Source organism: Biomphalaria glabrata, chromosome 9 (genome assembly GCF_947242115.1).
Source record: "Biomphalaria glabrata chromosome 9, xgBioGlab47.1, whole genome shotgun sequence".
NCBI classification, from domain to species: domain Eukaryota; kingdom Metazoa; phylum Mollusca; class Gastropoda; family Planorbidae; genus Biomphalaria; species Biomphalaria glabrata.
In genome coordinates this window covers 31,637,134-31,664,303 of record NC_074719.1, presented here as the reverse complement: position 1 = coordinate 31,664,303, position 27,170 = coordinate 31,637,134, and the positions used below count along the sequence as shown (strand labels likewise).

The 27,170-nt window shown below is 34.3% G+C and overlaps 1 protein-coding gene across 3 annotated transcripts in view; it reads left to right on the top strand.

Moving 5' to 3' along the window:
- Positions 1 to 27,170, top strand: part of LOC106063512 (opioid-binding protein/cell adhesion molecule homolog) — a 151,629-nt gene that overhangs the window by 114,617 nt on the left and 9,842 nt on the right. For 2 of the 3 annotated variants that reach the window (XM_056042458.1, XM_056042459.1), the window contains exon 5: positions 26,636 to 26,809. In XM_056042458.1, the coding sequence (XP_055898433.1) occupies positions 26,636 to 26,809 (174 nt within the window). The remainder of the gene's footprint in view (positions 1 to 26,635; positions 26,810 to 27,170) is intronic. The other variant, XM_056042460.1, reaches the window with a different exon arrangement.

Sequence of the window (27,170 nt, the reverse complement as noted above, 5' to 3'; positions counted from 1 at the left end):
TATGAACTACAAACTATCAACAACTAGAACCCTATCTCTGTCAGAAACTATGAACTACAAACTATCAGCAACTACAACCTTATCTCTGTCAGAAACTATGAACTACAAACTATCAGCAACTACAACCTTATCTCTGTCAGAAACTATGAACTACAAACTATCAACAACTAGAACCCTATCTCTGTCAGAAACTATGAACTACAAACTATCAACAACTACAACCTTATCTCCGTCAGAAACTATGAACTACAAACTATCAACAACTACAACCTTATCTCCGTCAGAAACTATGAACTACAAACTATCAACAACTAGAACCCTATCTCTGTCAGAAACTATGAACTACAAACTATCAGCAACTACAACCTTATCTCCGTCAGAAACTATGAACTACAAACTATCAACAACTACAACCTTATCTCCGTCAGAAACTATGAACTACAAACTATCAACAACTAGAACGCTATCTCTGTCAGAAACTATGAACTACAAACTATCAGCAACTACAACCTTATCTCTGTCAGAAACTATGAACTACAAACTATCAGCAACTACAACCTTATCTCTGTCAGAAACTATGAACTACAAACTATCAACAACTAGAACCTTATCTCTGTCAGAAACTATGAACTACAAACTATCAACAACTACAACCTTATCTCCGTCAGAAACTATGAACTACAAACTATCAACAACTACAACCTTATCTCTGTCACAAACTATGAACTACAAACTATCAGCAACTACAACCTTATCTCTGTCAGAAACTATGAACTACAAACTATCAACAACTAGAACCCTATCTCCGTCAGAAACTATGAACTACAAACTATCAACAACTAGAACCCTATCTCTGTCAGAAACTATGAACTACAAACTATCAACAACTACAACCTTATCTCCGTCAGAAACTATGAACTACAAACTATCAACAACTAGAACCCTATCTCCGTCAGAAACTATGAACTACAAACTATCAACAACTACAACCTTATCTCTGTCAGAAACTATGAACTACAAACTATCAACAACTAGAACCCTATCTCTGTCAGAAACTATGAACTACAAACTATCAACAACTAGAAACCTATCTCTGTCAGAAACTATGAACTACAAACTATCAACAACTAGAAACCTATCTCTGTCAGAAACTATGAACTACAAACTATCAACAACTAGAACCCTATCTCTGTCAGAAACTATGAACTACAAACTATCAACAATTAGAACCCTATCTCTGTCAGAAACTATGAACTACAAACTATCAACAACTAGAAACCTATCTCCGTCAGAAACTATGAACTACAAACTATCAACAACTACAACCTTATCTCCGTCAGAAACTATGAACTACAAACTATCAACAACTAGAAACCTATCTCTGTCAGAAACTATGAACTACAAACTATCAACAACTAGAAACCTATCTCTGTCAGAAACTATGAACTACAAACTATCAACAACTACAACCCTATCTCCGTCAGAAACTATGAACTTCAAACTATCAACAACTAGAAACCTATCTCTGTCAGAAACTATGAACTTCAAACTATCAACAACTAGAAACCTATCTCCGTCAGAAACTATGAACTTCAAACTATCAACAACTAGAAACCTATCTCTGTCAGAAACTATGAACTACAAACTATCAACAACTAGAAACCTATCTCTGTCAGAAACTATGAACTTCAAACTATCAACAACTAGAAACCTATCTCTGTCAGAAACTATGAACTACAAACTTTCAACAACTAGAACCTTATCTCTGTCAGAAACTATGAACTACAAACTATCAACAACTAGAAACCTATCTCTGTCAGAAACTATGAACTACAAAGTATCAACAACTAGAAACCTATCTCTGTCAGAAACTATGAACTACAAACTATCAACAACTAGAAACCTATCTCTGTCAGAAACTATGAACTTCAAACTATCAACAACTAGAAACCTATCTCTGTCAGAAACTATGAACTACAAACTTTCAACAACTAGAACCTTATCTCTGTCAGAAACTATGAACTACAAACTATCAACAACTAGAAACCTATCTCTGTCAGAAACTATGAACTACAAACTATCAACAAGTAGAAACCTATCTCTGTCAGAAACTATGAACTACAAACTTTCAACAACTAGAACCTTATCTCTGTCAGAAACTATGAACTACAAACTATCAACAACTACAACCTTTTCTCTGTCAGAAACTATGAACTACAAACTATCAACAACTAGAAACCTATCTCTGTCAGAAACTATGAACTACAAACTATCAACAACTAGAAACCTATCTCCGTCAGAAACTATGAACTACAAACTATCAACAACTAGAACCTTATCTCCGTCAGAAACTATGAACTACAAACTATCAACAACTACAACCTTATCTCTGTCAGAAACTATGAACTACAAACTATCAACAACTAGAAACCTATCTCTGTCAGAAACTATGAACTACAAACTTTCAACAACTAGAACCTTATCTCTGTCAGAAACTATGAACTACAAACTATCAACAACTAGAAACCTATCTCTGTCAGAAACTATGAACTACAAACTATCAACAACTAGAAACCTATCTCTGTCAGAAACTATGAACTACAAACTATCAACAACTAGAAACCTATCTCTGTCAGAAACTATGAACTACAAACTATCAACAACTAGAAACCTATCTCTGTCAGAAACTATGAACTACAAACTATCAACAACTAGAAACCTATCTCTGTCAGAAACTATGAACTACAAACTATCAACAACTAGAAACCTATCTCTGTCAGAAACTATGAACTACAAACTATCAACAACTAGAAACCTATCTCTGTCAGAAACTATGAACTACAAACTATCAACAACTACAACCTTATCTCCGTCAGAAACTATGAACTACAAACTATCAACAACTACAACCTTATCTCCGTCAGAAACTATGAACTACAAACTATCAACAACTAGAACGCTATCTCTGTCAGAAACTATGAACTACAAACTATCAGCAACTAGAACCTTATCTGCGTCAGAAACTATGAACTACAAACTATCAACAACTAGAACCTTATCTGCGTCAGAAACTATGAACTACAAACTATCAACAACTACAACCTTATCTCCGTCAGAAACTATGAACTACAAACTATCAACAACTAGAACGCTATCTCTGTCAGAAACTATGAACTACAAACTATCAACAACTACAACCTTATCTCCGTCAGAAACTATGAGCTACAAACTATCAACAACTAGAACCTTATCTGCGTCAGAAACTATGAACTACAAACTATCAACAACTAGAAACCTATCTCTGTCAGAAACTATGAACTACAAACTATCAACAACTAGAACCTTATCTCTGTCAGAAACTATGAACTACAAACTATCAACAACTAGAAACCTATCTCTGTCAGAAACTATGAACTACAAACTATCAACAACTAGAACCTTATCTCTGTCAGAAACTATGAACTACAAACTATCAGCAACTACAACCTTATCTCTGTCAGAAACTATGAACTACAAACTATCAGCAACTACAACCTTATCTCTGTCAGAAACTATGAACTACAAACTATCAACAACTAGAACCCTATCTCTGTCAGAAACTATGAACTACAAACTATCAACAACTACAACCTTATCTCCGTCAGAAACTATGAACTACAAACTATCAACAACTACAACCTTATCTCCGTCAGAAACTATGAACTACAAACTATCAACAACTAGAACCCTATCTCCGTCAGAAACTATGAACTACAAACTATCAACAACTAGAACCTTATCTCCGTCAGAAACTATGAACTACAAACTATCAACAACTACAACCTTATCTCTGTCAGAAACTATGAACTACAAACTATCAACAACTAGAAACCTATCTCTGTCAGAAACTATGAACTACAAACTTTCAACAACTAGAACCTTATCTCTGTCAGAAACTATGAACTACAAACTATCAACAACTAGAAACCTATCTCTGTCAGAAACTATGAACTACAAACTATCAACAACTAGAAACCTATCTCTGTCAGAAACTATGAACTACAAACTATCAACAACTAGAAACCTATCTCTGTCAGAAACTATGAACTACAAACTATCAACAACTAGAAACCTATCTCTGTCAGAAACTATGAACTACAAACTATCAACAACTACAACCTTATCTCCGTCAGAAACTATGAACTACAAACTATCAACAACTAGAACGCTATCTCTGTCAGAAACTATGAACTACAAACTATCAGCAACTACAACCTTATCTCTGTCAGAAACTATGAACTACAAACTATCAACAACTAGAACCCTATCTCTGTCAGAAACTATGAACTACAAACTATCAACAACTAGAAACCTATCTCTGTCAGAAACTATGAACTACAAACTATCAACAACTAGAAACCTATCTCTGTCAGAAACTATGAACTACAAACTATCAACAACTAGAAACCTATCTCTGTCAGAAACTTTGAACTACAAACTATCAACAACTAGAAACCTATCTCTGTCAGAAACTATGAACTACAAACTATCAACAACTAGAAACCTATCTCTGTCAGAAACTATGAACTACAAACTATCAACAACTACAACCTTATCTCCGTCAGAAACTATGAACTACAAACTATCAACAACTACAACCTTATCTCCGTCAGAAACTATGAACTACAAACTATCAACAACTAGAACGCTATCTCTGTCAGAAACTATGAACTACAAACTATCAGCAACTAGAACCTTATCTGCGTCAGAAACTATGAACTACAAACTATCAACAACTAGAACCTTATCTGCGTCAGAAACTATGAACTACAAACTATCAACAACTACAACCTTATCTCCGTCAGAAACTATGAACTACAAACTATCAACAACTAGAACGCTATCTCTGTCAGAAACTATGAACTACAAACTATCAACAACTACAACCTTATCTCTGTCAGAAACTATGAACTACAAACTATCAGCAACTACAACCTTATCTCTGTCAGAAACTATGAACTACAAACTATCAGCAACTACAACCTTATCTCTGTCAGAAACTATGAACTACAAACTATCAACAACTAGAACCCTATCTCTGTCAGAAACTATGAACTACAAACTATCAACAACTACAACCTTATCTCCGTCAGAAACTATGAACTACAAACTATCAACAACTACAACCTTATCTCCGTCAGAAACTATGAACTACAAACTATCAACAACTAGAACCCTATCTCTGTCAGAAACTATGAACTACAAACTATCAGCAACTACAACCTTATCTCCGTCAGAAACTATGAACTACAAACTATCAACAACTACAACCTTATCTCCGTCAGAAACTATGAACTACAAACTATCAACAACTAGAACGCTATCTCTGTCAGAAACTATGAACTACAAACAATCAGCAACTACAACCTTATCTCTGTCAGAAACTATGAACTACAAACTATCAGCAACTACAACCTTATCTCTGTCAGAAACTATGAACTACAAACTATCAACAACTAGAACCCTATCTCTGTCAGAAACTATGAACTACAAACTATCAACAACTACAACCTTATCTCCGTCAGAAACTATGAACTACAAAGTATCAACAACTACAACCTTATCTCTGTCAGAAACTATGAACTACAAACTATCAGCAACTACAACCTTATCTCTGTCAGAAACTATGAACTACAAACTATCAACAACTAGAACCCTATCTCCGTCAGAAACTATGAACTACAAACTATCAACAACTAGAACCCTATCTCAGTCAGAAACTATGAACTACAAACTATCAACAACTACAACCTTATCTCCGTCAGAAACTATGAACTACAAACTATCAACAACTAGAACCCTATCTCCGTCAGAAACTATGAACTACAAACTATCAACAACTACAACCTTATCTCTGTCAGAAACTATGAACTACAAACTATCAACAACTAGAACCCTATCTCTGTCAGAAACTATGAACTACAAACTATCAACAACTAGAAACCTATCTCTGTCAGAAACTATGAACTACAAACTATCAACAACTAGAACCCTATCTCTGTCAGAAACTATGAACTACAAACTATCAACAATTAGAACCCTATCTCTGTCAGAAACTATGAACTACAAACTATCAACAACTAGAAACCTATCTCCGTCAGAAACTATGAACTACAAACTATCAACAACTACAACCTTATCTCCGTCAGAAACTATGAACTACAAACTATCAACAACTAGAAACCTATCTCTGTCAGAAACTATGAACTACAAACTATCAACAACTAGAAACCTATCTCTGTCAGAAACTATGAACTACAAACTATCAACAACTACAACCCTATCTCCGTCAGAAACTATGAACTTCAAACTATCAACAACTAGAAACCTATCTCTGTCAGAAACTATGAACTTCAAACTATCAACAACTAGAAACCTATCTCCGTCAGAAACTATGAACTTCAAACTATCAACAACTAGAAACCTATCTCTGTCAGAAACTATGAACTACAAACTATCAACAACTAGAAACCTATCTCTGTCAGAAACTATGAACTTCAAACTATCAACAACTAGAAACCTATCTCTGTCAGAAACTATGAACTACAAACTTTCAACAACTAGAACCTTATCTCTGTCAGAAACTATGAACTACAAACTATCAACAACTAGAAACCTATCTCTGTCAGAAACTATGAACTACAAAGTATCAACAACTAGAAACCTATCTCTGTCAGAAACTATGAACTACAAACTATCAACAACTAGAAACCTATCTCTGTCAGAAACTATGAACTTCAAACTATCAACAACTAGAAACCTATCTCTGTCAGAAACTATGAACTACAAACTTTCAACAACTAGAACCTTATCTCTGTCAGAAACTATGAACTACAAACTATCAACAACTACAACCTTATCTCTGTCAGAAACTATGAACTACAAACTATCAGCAACTACAACCTTATCTCTGTCAGAAACTATGAACTACAAACTATCAACAACTAGAACCCTATCTCCGTCAGAAACTATGAACTACAAACTATCAACAACTAGAACCCTATCTCAGTCAGAAACTATGAACTACAAACTATCAACAACTACAACCTTATCTCCGTCAGAAACTATGAACTACAAACTATCAACAACTAGAACCCTATCTCCGTCAGAAACTATGAACTACAAACTATCAACAACTACAACCTTATCTCTGTCAGAAACTATGAACTACAAACTATCAACAACTAGAACCCTATCTCTGTCAGAAACTATGAACTACAAACTATCAACAACTAGAAACCTATCTCTGTCAGAAACTATGAACTACAAACTATCAACAACTAGAACCCTATCTCTGTCAGAAACTATGAACTACAAACTATCAACAATTAGAACCCTATCTCTGTCAGAAACTATGAACTACAAACTATCAACAACTAGAAACCTATCTCCGTCAGAAACTATGAACTACAAACTATCAACAACTACAACCTTATCTCCGTCAGAAACTATGAACTACAAACTATCAACAACTAGAAACCTATCTCTGTCAGAAACTATGAACTACAAACTATCAACAACTAGAAACCTATCTCTGTCAGAAACTATGAACTACAAACTATCAACAACTACAACCCTATCTCCGTCAGAAACTATGAACTTCAAACTATCAACAACTAGAAACCTATCTCTGTCAGAAACTATGAACTTCAAACTATCAACAACTAGAAACCTATCTCCGTCAGAAACTATGAACTTCAAACTATCAACAACTAGAAACCTATCTCTGTCAGAAACTATGAACTACAAACTATCAACAACTAGAAACCTATCTCTGTCAGAAACTATGAACTTCAAACTATCAACAACTAGAAACCTATCTCTGTCAGAAACTATGAACTACAAACTTTCAACAACTAGAACCTTATCTCTGTCAGAAACTATGAACTACAAACTATCAACAACTAGAAACCTATCTCTGTCAGAAACTATGAACTACAAAGTATCAACAACTAGAAACCTATCTCTGTCAGAAACTATGAACTACAAACTATCAACAACTAGAAACCTATCTCTGTCAGAAACTATGAACTTCAAACTATCAACAACTAGAAACCTATCTCTGTCAGAAACTATGAACTACAAACTTTCAACAACTAGAACCTTATCTCTGTCAGAAACTATGAACTACAAACTATCAACAACTAGAAACCTATCTCTGTCAGAAACTATGAACTACAAACTATCAACAAGTAGAAACCTATCTCTGTCAGAAACTATGAACTACAAACTTTCAACAACTAGAACCTTATCTCTGTCAGAAACTATGAACTACAAACTATCAACAACTAGAAACCTATCTCTGTCAGAAACTATGAACTACAAACTATCAACAACTAGAAACCTATCTCCGTCAGAAACTATGAACTACAAACTATCAACAACTAGAACCTTATCTCCGTCAGAAACTATGAACTACAAACTATCAACAACTACAACCTTATCTCTGTCAGAAACTATGAACTACAAACTATCAACAACTAGAAACCTATCTCTGTCAGAAACTATGAACTACAAACTTTCAACAACTAGAACCTTATCTCTGTCAGAAACTATGAACTACAAACTATCAACAACTAGAAACCTATCTCTGTCAGAAACTATGAACTACAAACTATCAACAACTAGAAACCTATCTCTGTCAGAAACTATGAACTACAAACTATCAACAACTAGAAACCTATCTCTGTCAGAAACAATGAACTACAAACTATCAACAACTAGAAACCTATCTCTGTCAGAAACTATGAACTACAAACTATCAACAACTAGAAACCTATCTCTGTCAGAAACTATGAACTACAAACTATCAACAACTAGAAACCTATCTCTGTCAGAAACTATGAACTACAAACTATCAACAACTACAACCTTATCTCCGTCAGAAACTATGAACTACAAACTATCAACAACTACAACCTTATCTCCGTCAGAAACTATGAACTACAAACTATCAACAACTAGAACGCTATCTCTGTCAGAAACTATGAACTACAAACTATCAGCAACTAGAACCTTATCTGCGTCAGAAACTATGAACTACAAACTATCAACAACTAGAACCTTATCTGCGTCAGAAACTATGAACTACAAACTATCAACAACTACAACCTTATCTCCGTCAGAAACTATGAACTACAAACTATCAACAACTAGAACGCTATCTCTGTCAGAAACTATGAACTACAAACTATCAACAACTACAACCTTATCTCCGTCAGAAACTATGAACTACAAACTATCAACAACTAGAACCTTATCTGCGTCAGAAACTATGAACTACAAACTATCAACAACTAGAAACCTATCTCTGTCAGAAACTATGAACTACAAACTATCAACAACTAGAACCTTATCTCTGTCAGAAACTATGAACTACAAACTATCAACAACTAGAACCCTATCTCTGTCAGAAACTATGAACTACAAACTATCAACAACTACAACCTTATCTCCGTCAGAAACTATGAACTACAAACTATCAACAACTACAACCTTATCTCCGTCAGAAACTATGAACTACAAACTATCAACAACTAGAACCCTATCTCCGTCAGAAACTATGAACTACAAACTATCAACAACTAGAACCTTATCTCCGTCAGAAACTATGAACTACAAACTATCAACAACTACAACCTTATCTCTGTCAGAAACTATGAACTACAAACTATCAACAACTAGAAACCTATCTCTGTCAGAAACTATGAACTACAAACTTTCAACAACTAGAACCTTATCTCTGTCAGAAACTATGAACTACAAACTATCAACAACTAGAAACCTATCTCTGTCAGAAACTATGAACTACAAACTATCAACAACTAGAAACCTATCTCTGTCAGAAACTATGAACTACAAACTATCAACAACTAGAAACCTATCTCTGTCAGAAACTATGAACTACAAACTATCAACAACTAGAAACCTATCTCTGTCAGAAACTATGAACTACAAACTATCAACAACTACAACCTTATCTCCGTCAGAAACTATGAACTACAAACTATCAACAACTAGAACGCTATCTCTGTCAGAAACTATGAACTACAAACTATCAGCAACTACAACCTTATCTCTGTCAGAAACTATGAACTACAAACTATCAACAACTAGAACCCTATCTCTGTCAGAAACTATGAACTACAAACTATCAACAACTAGAAACCTATCTCTGTCAGAAACTATGAACTACAAACTATCAACAACTAGAACCCTATCTCTGTCAGAAACTATGAACTACAAACTATCAACAACTACAACCTTATCTCCGTCAGAAACTATGAACTACAAACTATCAACAACTAGAACGCTATCTCTGTCAGAAACTATGAACTACAAACTATCAACAACTACAACCTTTTCTCCGTCAGAAACTATGAACTACAAACTATCAACAACTAGAACCTTATCTGCGTCAGAAACTATGAACTACAATTTATCAACAACTAGAAACCTATCTCTGTCGGAAACTATGAACTACAAACTATCAACTAATAGAACCTTATCTCTGTCAGAAACTATGAACTACAAACTATCAGCAACTACAACCTTATCTCTGTCAGAAACTATGAACTACAAACTATCAACTAATAGAACCTTATCTCTGTCAGAAACTATGAACTACAAACTATCAGCAACTACAACCTTATCTCTGTCAGAAACTATGAACTACAAACTATCAGCAACTACAACCTTATCTCTGTCAGAAACTATGAACTACAAACTATCAACAACTAGAACCCTATCTCTGTCAGAAACTATGAACTACAAACTATCAACAACTACAACCTTATCTCCGTCAGAAACTATGAACTACAAACTATCAACAACTACAACCTTATCTCCGTCAGAAACTATGAACTACAAACTATCAACAACTACAACCTTATCTCTGTCAGAAACTATGAACTACAAACTATCAGCAACTACAACCTTATCTCTGTCAGAAACTATGAACTACAAACTATCAACAACTACAACCCTATCTCCTTCAGAAACTATGAACTACAAACTATCAACAACTACAACCTTATCTCCGTCAGAAACTATGAACTACAAACTATCAACAACTAGAACCCTATCTCCGTCAGAAACTATGAACTACAAACTATCAACAACTAGAAACCTATCTCTGTCAGAAACTATGAACTACAAACTATCAACAACTAGAAACCTATCTCTGTCAGAAACTATGAACTACAAACTATCAACAACTACAACCCTATCTCCGTCAGAAACTATGAACTTCAAACTATCAACAACTAGAAACCTATCTCATTCAGAAACTATGAACTTCAAACTATCAACAACTAGAAACCTATCTCCGTCAGAAACTATGAACTTCAAACTATCAACAACTAGAAACCTATCTCTGTCAGAAACTATGAACTACAAACTATCAACAACTAGAAACCTATCTCTGTCAGAAACTATGAACTTCAAACTATCAACAACTAGAAACCTATCTCTGTCAGAAACTATGAACTACAAACTTTCAACAACTAGAACCTTATCTCTGTCAGAAACTATGAACTACAAACTATCAACAACTAGAAACCTATCTCTGTCAGAAACTATGAACTACAAAGTATCAACAACTAGAAACCTATCTCTGTCAGAAACTATGAACTACAAACTATCAACAACTAGAAACCTATCTCTGTCAGAAACTATGAACTTCAAACTATCAACAACTAGAAACCTATCTCTGTCAGAAACTATGAACTACAAACTTTTAACAACTAGAACCTTATCTCTGTCAGAAACTATGAACTACAAACTATCAACAACTAGAAACCTATCTCTGTCAGAAACTATGAACTACAAACTATCAACAAGTAGAAACCTATCTCTGTCAGAAACTATGAACTACAAACTTTCAACAACTAGAACCTTATCTCTGTCAGAAACTATGAACTACAAACTATCAACAACTAGAAACCTATCTCTGTCAGAAACTATGAACTACAAACTATCAACAACTAGAAACCTATCTCCGTCAGAAACTATGAACTACAAACTATCAACAACTAGAACCTTATCTCCGTCAGAAACTATGAACTACAAACTATCAACAACTACAACCTTATCTCTGTCAGAAACTATGAACTACAAACTATCAACAACTAGAAACCTATCTCTGTCAGAAACTATTAACTACAAACTTTCAACAACTAGAACGCTATCTCTGTCAGAAACTATGAACTACAAACTATCAACAACTAGAAACCTATCTCTGTCAGAAACTATGAACTACAAACTATCAACAACTAGAAACCTATCTCTGTCAGAAACTATGAACTACAAACTATCAACAACTAGAAACCTATCTCTGTCAGAAACTATGAACTACAAACTATCAACAACTAGAAACCTATCTCTGTCAGAAACTATGAACTACAAACTATCAACAACTACAACCTTATCTCTGTCAGAAACTATGAACTACAAACTATCAACAACTAGAACGCTATCTCTGTCAGAAACTATGAACTACAAACTATCAGCAACTACAACCTTATCTCTGTCAGAAACTATGAACTACAAACTATCAACAACTAGAACCCTATCTCTGTCAGAAACTATGAACTACAAACTATCAACAACTAGAAACCTATCTCTGTCAGAAACTATGAACTACAAACTATCAACAACTAGAAACCTATCTCTGTCAGAAACTATGAACTACAAACTTTCAACAACTAGAAACCTATCTCTGTCAGAAACTATGAACTACAAACTATCAACAACTACAACCTTATCTCCGTCAGAAACTATGAACTACAAACTATCAACAACTACAACCTTATCTCCGTCAGAAACTATGAACTACAAACTATCAACAACTAGAACGCTATCTCTGTCAGAAACTATGAACTACAAACTATCAGCAACTACAACCTTATCTCTGTCAGAAACTATGAACTACAAACTATCAACAACTAGAAACCTATCTCTGTCAGAAACTATGAACTACAAACTATCAACAACTAGAAACCTATCTCTGTCAGAAACTATGAACTACAAACTTTCAACAACTAGAACCTTATCTCTGTCAGAAACTATGAACTACAAACTATCAACAACTAGAAACCTATCTCTGTCAGAAACTATGAACTACAAACTATCAACAACTAGAAACCTATCTCTGTCAGAAACTATGAACTACAAACTATCAACAACTAGAGACCTATCTCTGTCAGAAACTATGAACTACAAACTATCAACAACTAGAAACCTATCTCTGTCAGAAACTATGAACTACAAACTATCAACAACTACAACCTTATCTCCGTAAGAAACTATGAACTACAAACTATCAACAACTAGAACGCTATCTCTGTCAGAAACTATGAACTACAAACTATCAACAACTAGAAACCTATCTCTGTCAGAAACTATGAACTACAAACTATCAACAACTAGAAACCTATCTCTGTCAGAAACTATGAACTACAAACTATCAACAACTAGAAACCTATCTCTGTCAGAAACTATGAACTACAAACTATCAACAACTAGAAACCTATCTCTGTCAGAAACTATGAACTACAAAATATCAACAACTACAACCTTATCTCCGTCAGAAACTATGAACTACAAACTATCAACAACTAGAACGCTATCTCTGTCAAAAACTATGAACTACAAACTATCAGCAACTACAACCTTATCTCTGTCAGAAACTATGAACTACAAGCTATCAACAACTAGAACCCTATCTCTGTCAGAAACTATGAACTACAAACTATCAACAACTAGAAACCTATCTCTGTCAGAAACTATGAACTACAAACTATCAACAACTAGAAACCTATCTCTGTCAGAAACTATGAACTACAAACTATCAACAACTAGAAACCTATTTCTGTCAGAAACTATGAACTACAAACTATCAACAACTACAACCTTATCTCCGTCAGAAACTATGAACTACAAACTATCAACAACTACAACCTTATCTCCGTCAGAAACTATGAACTACAAACTATCAACAACTAGAACGCTATCTCTGTCAGAAACTATGAACTACAAACTATCAGCAACTACAACCTTATCTCTGTCAGAAACTATGAACTACAAACTATCAACAACTAGAAACCTATCTCTGTCAGAAACTATGAACTACAAACTATCAACAACTAGAAACCTATCTCTGTCAGAAACTATGAACTACAAACTATCAACAACTAGAAACCTATCTCTGTCAGAAACTATGAACTACAAACTATCAACAACTACAACCTTATCTCCGTCAGAAACTATGAACTACAAACTATCAACAACTAGAATGCTATCTCTGTCAGAAACTATGAACTACAAACTATCAGCAACTACAACCTTATCTCTGTCAGAAACTATGAACTACAAACTATCAACAACTACAACCTTATCTCTGTCAGAAACTATGAACTACAAACTATCAACAACTACAACCCTATCTCCGTCAGAAACTATGAACTACAAACTATCAACAACTAGAAACCTATCTCTGTCAGAAACTATGAACTTCAAACTATCAACAACTAGAAACCTATCTCTGTCAGAAACTATGAACTTCAAACTATCAACAACTAGAAACCTATCTCCGTCAGAAACTATGAACTTCAAACTATCAACAACTAGAAACCTATCTCTGTCAGAAACTATGAACTACAAACTATCAACAACTAGAAACCTATCTCTGTCAGAAACTATGAACTACAAACTATCAACAACTACAACCTTATCTCCGTCAGAAACTATGAACTACAAACTATCAACAACTAGAACGCTATCTCTGTCAGAAACTATGAACTACAAACTATCAGCAACTACAACCTTATCTCTGTCAGAAACTATGAACTACAAACTATCAACAACTACAACCTTATCTCTGTCAGAAACTATGAACTACAAACTATCAACAACTACAACCCTATCTCCGTCAGAAACTATGAACTACAAACTATCAACAACTAGAAACCTATCTCTGTCAGAAACTATGAACTTCAAACTATCAACAACTAGAAACCTATCTCTGTCAGAAACTATGAACTTCAAACTATCAACAACTAGAACCTTATCTCTGTCAGAAACTATGAACTACAAACTATCAACAACTAGAAACCTTTCTCTGTCAGAAACTTTGAACTACAAACTATCAACAACTAGAAACCTATCTCTGTCAGAAACTATGAACTACAAACTATCAACAACTAGAAACCTATCTCTGTCAGAAACTATGAACTACAAACTATCAACAACTAGAAACCTATCTCTGTCAGAAACTATGAACTACAAACTATCAACAACTAGAAACCTATCTCTGTCAGAAACTATGAACTACAAACTATCAACAACTAGAAACCTATCTCTGTCAGAAACTATGAACTACAAACTATCAACAACTAGAAACCTATCTCTGTCAGAAACTATGAACTACAAACTATCAACAACTACAACCTTATCTCCGTCAGAAACTATGAACTACAAACTATCAACAACTAGAACGCTATCTCTGTCAGAAACTATGAACTACAAACTATCAGCAACTACAACCTTATCTCTGTCAGAAACTATGAACTACAAACTATCAACAACTAGAACCCTATCTCTGTCAGAAACTATGAACTACAAACTATCAACAACTAGAAACCTATCTCTGTCAGAAACTATGAACTACAAACTATCAACAACTAGAAACCTATCTCTGTCAGAAACTATGAACTACAAACTATCAACAACTAGAAACCTATCTCTGTCAGAAACTATGAACTACAAACTATCAACAACTAGAAACCTATCTCTGTCAGAAACTATGAACTACAAACTATCAACAACTAGAAACCTATCTCTGTCAGAAACTATGAACTACAAACTATCAACAACTAGAAACCTATCTCTGTCAGAAACTATGAACTACAAAATATCAACAACTACAACCTTATCTCCGTCAGAAACTATGAACTACAAACTATCAACAACTAGAACGCTATCTCTGTCAAAAACTATGAACTACAAACTATCAGCAACTACAACCTTATCTCTGTCAGAAACTATGAACTACAAACTATCAACAACTAGAACCCTATCTCTGTCAGAAACTATGAACTACAAACTATCAACAACTAGAAACCTATCTCTGTCAGAAACTATGAACTACAAACTATCAACAACTAGAAACCTATCTCTGTCAGAAACTATGAACTACAAACTATCAACAACTAGAAACCTATCTCTGTCAGAAACTATGAACTACAAACTATCAACAACTAGAACGCTATCTCTGTCAAAAACTATGAACTACAAACTATCAGCAACTACAACCTTATCTCTGTCAGAAACTATGAACTACAAACTATCAACAACTAGAACCCTATCTCTGTCAGAAACTATGAACTACAAACTATCAACAACTAGAAACCTATCTCTGTCAGAAACTATGAACTACAAACTATCAACAACTAGAAACCTATCTCTGTCAGAAACTATGAACTACAAACTATCAACAACTAGAAACCTATCTCTGTCAGAAACTATGAACTACAAACTATCAACAACTACAACCTTATCTCCGTCAGAAACTATGAACTACAAACTATCAACAACTACAACCTTATCTCCGTCAGAAACTATGAACTACAAACTATCAACAACTAGAACGCTATCTCTGTCAGAAACTATGAACTACAAACTATCAGCAACTACAACCTTATCTCTGTCAGAAACTATGAACTACAAACTATCAACAACTAGAAACCTATCTCTGTCAGAAACTATGAACTACAAACTATCAACAACTAGAAACCTATCTCTGTCAGAAACTATGAACTACAAACTATCAACAACTAGAAACCTATCTCTGTCAGAAACTATGAACTACAAACTATCAACAACTACAACCTTATCTCCGTCAGAAACTATGAACTACAAACTATCAACAACTAGAATGCTATCTCTGTCAGAAACTATGAACTACAAACTATCAGCAACTACAACCTTATCTCTGTCAGAAACTATGAACTACAAACTATCAACAACTACAACCTTATCTCTGTCAGAAACTATGAACTACAAACTATCAACAACTACAACCCTATCTCCGTCAGAAACTATGAACTACAAACTATCAACAACTAGAAACCTATCTCTGTCAGAAACTATGAACTTCAAACTATCAACAACTAGAAACCTATCTCTGTCAGAAACTATGAACTTCAAACTATCAACAACTAGAAACCTATCTCCGTCAGAAACTATGAACTTCAAACTATCAACAACTAGAAACCTATCTCTGTCAGAAACTATGAACTACAAACTATCAACAACTAGAAACCTATCTCTGTCAGAAACTATGAACTACAAACTATCAACAACTACAACCTTATCTCCGTCAGAAACTATGAACTACAAACTATCAACAACTAGAACGCTATCTCTGTCAGAAACTATGAACTACAAACTATCAGCAACTACAACCTTATCTCTGTCAGAAACTATGAACTACAAACTATCAACAACTACAACCTTATCTCTGTCAGAAACTATGAACTACAAACTATCAACAACTACAACCCTATCTCCGTCAGAAACTATGAACTACAAACTATCAACAACTAGAAACCTATCTCTGTCAGAAACTATGAACTTCAAACTATCAACAACTAGAAACCTATCTCTGTCAGAAACTATGAACTTCAAACTATCAACAACTAGAACCTTATCTCTGTCAGAAACTATGAACTACAAACTATCAACAACTAGAAACCTTTCTCTGTCAGAAACTTTGAACTACAAACTATCAACAACTAGAAACCTATCTCTGTCAGAAACTATGAACTACAAACTATCAACAACTAGAAACCTATCTCTGTCAGAAACTATGAACTACAAACTATCAACAACTAGAAACCTATCTCTGTCAGAAACTATGAACTACAAACTATCAACAACTAGAAACCTATCTCTGTCAGAAACTATGAACTACAAACTATCAACAACTAGAAACCTATCTCTGTCAGAAACTATGAACTACAAACAATCAACAACTAGAAACCTATCTCTGTCAGAAACTATGAACTACAAACTATCAACAACTACAACCTTATCTCCGTCAGAAACTATGAACTACAAACTATCAACAACTAGAACGCTATCTCTGTCAGAAACTATGAACTACAAACTATCAGCAACTACAACCTTATCTCTGTCAGAAACTATGAACTACAAACTATCAACAACTAGAACCCTATCTCTGTCAGAAACTATGAACTACAAACTATCAACAACTAGAAACCTATCTCTGTCAGAAACTATGAACTACAAACTATCAACAACTAGAAACCTATCTCTGTCAGAAACTATGAACTACAAACTATCAACAACTAGAAACCTATCTCTGTCAGAAACTATGAACTACAAACTATCAACAACTAGAAACCTATCTCTGTCAGAAACTATGAACTACAAACTATCAACAACTAGAAACCTATCTCTGTCAGAAACTATGAACTACAAACTATCAGCAACTACAACCTTATCTTTGTCAGAAACTATGAACTTCAAACTATCAACAACTAGAAACCTATCTCTGTCAGAAACTATGAACTACAAACTATCAACAACTAGAACCTTATCTCTGTCAGAAACTATGAACTACAAACTATCAACAACTAGAAACCTTTCTCTGTCAGAAACTTTGAACTACAAACTATCAACAACTAGAAACCTATCTCTGTCAGAAACTATGAACTACAAACTATCAACAACTAGAAACCTATCTCTGTCAGAAACTATGAACTACAAACTATCAACAACTAGAAACCTATCTCTGTCAGAGACTATGAACTACAAACTATCAACAACTAGAAACCTATCTCTGTCAGAGACTATGAACTACAAACTATCAACAACTAGAAACCTATCTCTGTCAGAAACTATGAACTACAAACTATCAACAACTAGAAACCTATCTCTGTCAGAAACTATGAACTACAAACTATCAACAACTAGAAACCTATCTCTGTCAGAAACTATGAACTACAAAATATCAACAACTACAACCTTATCTCCGTCAGAAACTATGAACTACAAACTATCAACAACTAGAACGCTATCTCTGTCAAAAACTATGAACTACAAACTATCAGCAACTACAACCTTATCTCTGTCAGAAACTATGAACTACAAACTATCAACAACTAGAACCCTATCTCTGTCAGAAACTATGAACTACAAACTATCAACAACTAGAAACCTATCTCTGTCAGAAACTATGAACTACAAACTATCAACAACTAGAAACCTATCTCTGTCAGAAACTATGAACTACAAACTATCAACAACTAGAAACCTATCTCTGTCAGAAACTATGAACTACAAACTATCAACAACTACAACCTTATCTCCGTCAGAAACTATGAACTACAAACTATCAACAACTACAACCTTATCTCCGTCAGAAACTATGAACTACAAACTATCAACAACTAGAACGCTATCTCTGTCAGAAACTATGAACTACAAACTATCAGCAACTACAACCTTATCTCTGTCAGAAACTATGAACTACAAACTATCAACAACTAGAAACCTATCTCTGTCAGAAACTATGAACTACAAACTATCAACAACTAGAAACCTATCTCTGTCAGAAACTATGAACTACAAACTATCAACAACTAGAAACCTATCTCTGTCAGAAACTATGAACTACAAACTATCAACAACTACAACCTTATCTCCGTCAGAAACTATGAACTACAAACTATCAACAACTAGAATGCTATCTCTGTCAGAAACTATGAACTACAAACTATCAGCAACTACAACCTTATCTCTGTCAGAAACTATGAACTACAAACTATCAACAACTACAACCTTATCTCTGTCAGAAACTATGAACTACAAACTATCAACAACTACAACCCTATCTCCGTCAGAAACTATGAACTACAAACTATCAACAACTAGAAACCTATCTCTGTCAGAAACTATGAACTTCAAACTATCAACAACTAGAAACCTATCTCTGTCAGAAACTATGAACTTCAAACTATCAACAACTAGAAACCTATCTCCGTCAGAAACTATGAACTTCAAACTATCAACAACTAGAAACCTATCTCTGTCAGAAACTATGAACTACAAACTATCAACAACTAGAAACCTATCTCTGTCAGAAACTATGAACTACAAACTATCAACAACTACAACCTTATCTCCGTCAGAAACTATGAACTACAAACTATCAACAACTAGAACGCTATCTCTGTCAGAAACTATGAACTACAAACTATCAGCAACTACAACCTTATCTCTGTCAGAAACTATGAACTACAAACTATCAACAACTACAACCTTATCTCTGTCAGAAACTATGAACTACAAACTATCAACAACTACAACCCTATCTCCGTCAGAAACTATGAACTACAAACTATCAACAACTAGAAACCTATCTCTGTCAGAAACTATGAACTTCAAACTATCAACAACTAGAAACCTATCTCTGTCAGAAACTATGAACTTCAAACTATCAACAACTAGAACCTTATCTCTGTCAGAAACTATGAACTACAAACTATCAACAACTAGAAACCTTTCTCTGTCAGAAACTTTGAACTACAAACTATCAACAACTAGAAACCTATCTCTGTCAGAAACTATGAACTACAAACTATCAACAACTAGAAACCTATCTCTGTCAGAAACTATGAACTACAAACTATCAACAACTAGAAACCTATCTCTGTCAGAAACTATGAACTACAAACTATCAACAACTAGAAACCTATCTCTGTCAGAAACTATGAACTACAAACTATCAACAACTAGAAACCTATCTCTGTCAGAAACTATGAACTACAAACTATCAACAACTAGAAACCTATCTCTGTCAGAAACTATGAACTACAAACTATCAACAACTACAACCTTATCTCCGTCAGAAACTATGAACTACAAACTATCAACAACTAGAACGCTATCTCTGTCAGAAACTATGAACTACAAACTATCAGCAACTACAACCTTATCTCTGTCAGAAACTATGAACTACAAACTATCAACAACTAGAACCCTATCTCTGTCAGAAACTATGAACTACAAACTATCAACAACTAGAAACCTATCTCTGTCAGAAACTATGAACTACAAACTATCAACAACTAGAAACCTATCTCTGTCAGAAACTATGAACTACAAACTATCAACAACTAGAAACCTATCTCTGTCAGAAACTATGAACTACAAACTATCAACAACTAGAAACCTATCTCTGTCAGAAACTATGAACTACAAACTATCAACAACTAGAAACCTATCTCTGTCAGAAACTATGAACTACAAACTATCAACAACTAGAAACCTATCTCTGTCAGAAACTATGAACTACAAAATATCAACAACTACAACCTTATCTCCGTCAGAAACTATGAACTACAAACTATCAACAACTAGAACGCTATCTCTGTCAAAAACTATGAACTACTAACTATCAGCAACTACAACCTTATCTCTGTCAGAAACTATGAACTACAAACTATCAACAACTAGAACCCTATCTCTGTCAGAAACTATGAACTACAAACTATCAACAACTAGAAACCTATCTCTGTCAGAAACTATGAACTACAAACTATCAACAACTAGAAACCTATCTCTGTCAGAAACTATGAACTACAAACTATCAACAACTAGAAACCTATCTCTGTCAGAAACTATGAACTACAAACTATCAACAACTAGAACGCTATCTCTGTCAAAAACTATGAACTACAAACTATCAGCAACTACAACCTTATCTCTGTCAGAAACTATGAACTACAAACTATCAACAACTAGAACCCTATCTCTGTCAGAAACTATGAACTACAAACTATCAACAACTAGAAACCTATCTCTGTCAGAAACTATGAACTACAAACTATCAACAACTAGAAACCTATCTCTGTCAGAAACTATGAACTACAAACTATCAACAACTAGAAACCTATCTCTGTCAGAAACTATGAACTACAAACTATCAACAACTACAACCTTATCTCCGTCAGAAACTATGAACTACAAACTATCAACAACTACAACCTTATCTCCGTCAGAAACTATGAACTACAAACTATCAACAACTAGAACGCTATCTCTGTCAGAAACTATGAACTACAAACTATCAGCAACTACAACCTTATCTCTGTCAGAAACTATGAACTACAAACTATCAACAACTAGAAACCTATCTCTGTCAGAAACTATGAACTACAAACTATCAACAACTAGAAACCTATCTCTGTCAGAAACTATGAACTACAAACTATCAACAACTAGAAACCTATCTCTGTCAGAAACTATGAACTACAAACTATCAACAACTACAACCTTATCTCCGTCAGAAACTATGAACTACAAACTATCAACAACTAGAATGCTATCTCTGTCAGAAACTATGAACTACAAACTATCAGCAACTACAACCTTATCTCTGTCAGAAACTATGAACTACAAACTATCAACAACTACAACCTTATCTCTGTCAGAAACTATGAACTACAAACTATCAACAACTACAACCCTATCTCCGTCAGAAACTATGAACTACAAACTATCAACAACTAGAAACCTATCTCTGTCAGAAACTATGAACTTCAAACTATCAACAACTAGAAACCTATCTCTGTCAGAAACTATGAACTTCAAACTATCAACAACTAGAAACCTATCTCCGTCAGAAACTATGAACTTCAAACTATCAACAACTAGAAACCTATCTCTGTCAGAAACTATGAACTACAAACTATCAACAACTAGAAACCTATCTCTGTCAGAAACTATGAACTACAAACTATCAACAACTACAACCTTATCTCCGTCAGAAACTATGAACTACAAACTATCAACAACTAGAACGCTATCTCTGTCAGAAACTATGAACTACAAACTATCAGCAACTACAACCTTATCTCTGTCAGAAACTATGAACTACAAACTATCAACAACTACAACCTTATCTCTGTCAGAAACTATGAACTACAAACTATCAACAACTACAACCCTATCTCCGTCAGAAACTATGAACTACAAACTATCAACAACTAGAAACCTATCTCTGTCAGAAACTATGAACTTCAAACTATCAACAACTAGAAACCTATCTCTGTCAGAAACTATGAACTTCAAACTATCAACAACTAGAACCTTATCTCTGTCAGAAACTATGAACTACAAACTATCAACAACTAGAAACCTTTCTCTGTCAGAAACTTTGAACTACAAACTATCAACAACTAGAAACCTATCTCTGTCAGAAACTATGAACTACAAACTATCAACAACTAGAAACCTATCTCTGTCAGAAACTATGAACTACAAACTATCAACAACTAGAAACCTATCTCTGTCAGAAACTATGAACTACAAACTATCAACAACTAGAAACCTATCTCTGTCAGAAACTATGAACTACAAACTATCAACAACTAGAAACCTATCTCTGTCAGAAACTATGAACTACAAACTATCAACAACTAGAAACCTATCTCTGTCAGAAACTATGAACTACAAACTATCAACAACTACAACCTTATCTCCGTCAGAAACTATGAACTACAAACTATCAACAACTAGAACGCTATCTCTGTCAGAAACTATGAACTACAAACTATCAGCAACTACAACCTTATCTCTGTCAGAAACTATGAACTACAAACTATCAACAACTAGAACCCTATCTCTGTCAGAAACTATGAACTACAAACTATCAACAACTAGAAACCTATCTCTGTCAGAAACTATGAACTACAAACTATCAACAACTAGAAACCTATCTCTGTCAGAAACTATGAACTACAAACTATCAACAACTAGAAACCTATCTCTGTCAGAAACTATGAACTACAAACTATCAACAACTAGAAACCTATCTCTGTCAGAAACTATGAACTACAAACTATCAACAACTAGAAACCTATCTCTGTCAGAAACTATGAACTACAAACTATCAGCAACTACAACCTTATCTTTGTCAGAAACTATGAACTTCAAACTATCAACAACTAGAAACCTATCTCTGTCAGAAACTATGAACTACAAACTATCAACAACTAGAACCTTATCTCTGTCAGAAACTATGAACTACAAACTATCAACAACTAGAAACCTTTCTCTGTCAGAAACTTTGAACTACAAACTATCAACAACTAGAAACCTATCTCTGTCAGAAACTATGAACTACAAACTATCAACAACTAGAAACCTATCTCTGTCAGAAACTATGAACTACAAACTATCAACAACTAGAAACCTATCTCTGTCAGAGACTATGAACTACAAACTATCAACAACTAGAAACCTATCTCTGTCAGAGACTATGAACTACAAACTATCAACAACTAGAAACCTATCTCTGTCAGAAACTATGAACTACAAACTATCAACAACTAGAAACCTATCTCCGTCAGAAACTATGAACTACAAACTATCAACAACTAGAAACCTATCTCCGTCAGAAACTATGAACTACAAACTATCAACAACTAGAAACCTATATCCGTCAGAAACTATGAACTACAAACTATCAACAACTAGAAACCTATCTCCGTCCATACAAGAAGAAGTAATATGATTGTGTTGAAAGTGTTGCTAGTGCCGTCGTTTTTATTATTAAGATGTAGACCTATACTGTAAGATGTTTATTATTATTACGTTGTTAATTCTCGTAATTTACTTATAGTTATGAAGATATCGTTCAACGAGAACCTGGCCTAACTGATATTATTGAAGGATTATCTCATTGAATGAATTGTTTTGTAAAGTGCTATCTAGCATGTCAAAAAATATTAAACTGTTTGCATAAATGGGTTTTAAATACTTGAAATGCTCACCTTACTTACTAAAATAGTCTCCCGTGTTTTTTTTTTACTAATAATAGTAAATAGTTGTAAATTAAAATTTTCGCTTTCAGAAAAGAAAAAAAAGTAGCCGTTGCATCAGAACTTTGAAATATCTAAAATATCATGATATTGGATGTTCAATATCTTTTTAGCGGTCCCCCGACTAAATAGCGCGGACAAAATATATTTCAGTCATTTTGCAAGAAAGACTTCAGATGTCGTAAAATAGAAAATAGAGCCAATATTATGTTTTATTTTAATGTTATAATTATTTTTCGGTCATTTTGCAGGAAAACTTTAGATATCGTAAAATAGAAAATAGAGCCAATATTATGTTTTATTTTAATGTTATAATTATTTTTCGGTCATTTTGCAGGAAAAACTTTAGATATCGTAAAATAGAAAATAGAGCCAATATTATGTTTTATTTTAATGTTATAATTATTTTTCGGTCATTTTGCAGGAAAACTTTAGATATCGTAAAATATAATTATGAAAACATTATGCAAGAATTATAATAAGCTAAAATAAAGAATTCAAAATATATAATTTATTTCAATTCCAAAAGTGCACTTCAAAAACAAAGACACCTCCAGACTTGTCAGATTTACACAACGTTTAAGAAAAAAAACAACTGATGATTTTATTCATGGAAAAGAATGTACATACTGAGAGGAGGGCCGGTTGAGGGGGGGGGGGGTATTCTTGTCTCATGAAGGGTGTGTTTCATTGCTTGGAAGAGAAGGGAAGCTTTAGGCCTACAATCCAAATTGACACTTCTGAGTTTGGATATCTAAGTGATGGTGTTACACATAGAGGGACAGGAAATAGCAAAATTGATGATTGAATTGGTCAGTCACTACCTGAGATTTGGTGGTGTAAGAAATGTGATCGCCATCTTAACTAATCCAAAAGTTTGTCAAAGAGACGCCATTGTTTGATTAAAGAGAGATGCTGCAAATAATCAAGATTTCTGATTATACTATAACACATATGTGTAACACACTCATCATCAAACCCTATCCTTGAACAGGGTCAACGCATTTCAAAATCATAAATTTTTTAGCAAGTTATGCATTTTAAATATTGGTGAAAAAGGAGAATGAGATAAAATTTTAAAGTATTCTCTTTCTCTGAAAATTTGGCATACTTTTAGAAGAAGAGACCTTAATGCTATCCAGGACTAGCACTTAGTGAAATCCGGTACTTTTATATACATCACATAGAAGTATGCGCTATTAAGTCGGCACTATTTTGTTCGCGCTATTAAGTCGGCACTATTTTGTTCGCGCTATTAAGTCGGCACTATTTTGTTCGCGCTATTAAGTCGGCACTATTTTGTTCGCGCTATTAAGTCGGCACTATTTTGTTCGCGCTATTAAGTCGGCACTATTTTGTTCGCGCTATTAAGTCGGCACTATTTTGTTCGCGCTATTAAGTCGGCACAATTTTGTCGGGTCACCTATTCTAGTTTATGATATCTAAGCCTTTGATTTAGACCGGATACACCAAGATTTCACCAATCCCAAAGTCAAGACTTACCGAGGCAGCTTGTAGTCCCAATGCTCATACTGTGCTAGGGCTAAAAAGTAAAGAAAATCCACCATTTTGTTTTAGCACGAAATGAGAAACAAACAAAACTGAGCTCAGGACATGAAGAGTTTTTCTATCCCGCGTCCATGTATCATTGCATCTTCTTCCATCCAATTAATTTTATGTCCTTTCAGTCCCTCCCAGAATTCTGTCCGAGCCAAACGAGAACACGTTGATCTTCAGAGAAGGAGAGAAAGTCACTCTGACCTGCAATGCTACAGGAATGCCGAAACCAACAGTCACGTGGTACAGAAAGTCAAGCGTGAAAGGAGAGCCAACAGACAGTGAGTCATGCACGCCATTTCCTAGTAAGAATGTTTGGGATCTTTGTGCCTTCACTCATAGAACTGACTTTTCCTAGTTAGAATGTCTGGGGTTATTGTGCCTTTACTCATAAAACTGACTTTTCCTAGTTAGAATATTTGGGATCTTTGCGCCTTCACTCATAAAACTGACTTTTCCTAGTTAGAATATTTGGGATCTTTGTGCCTTTACTCATAAAACTGACTTTTCCTAGTTAGAATATTTGGGATCTTTGTGCCTTTACTCATAAAACTGACTTTTCCTAGTTAGAATATTTGGGATCTTTGTGCCTTTACTCATAAAACTGACTTTTCCTAGTTAGAATATTTGGGATCTTAGTGCCTTTACTCATAAAACTGACATGAA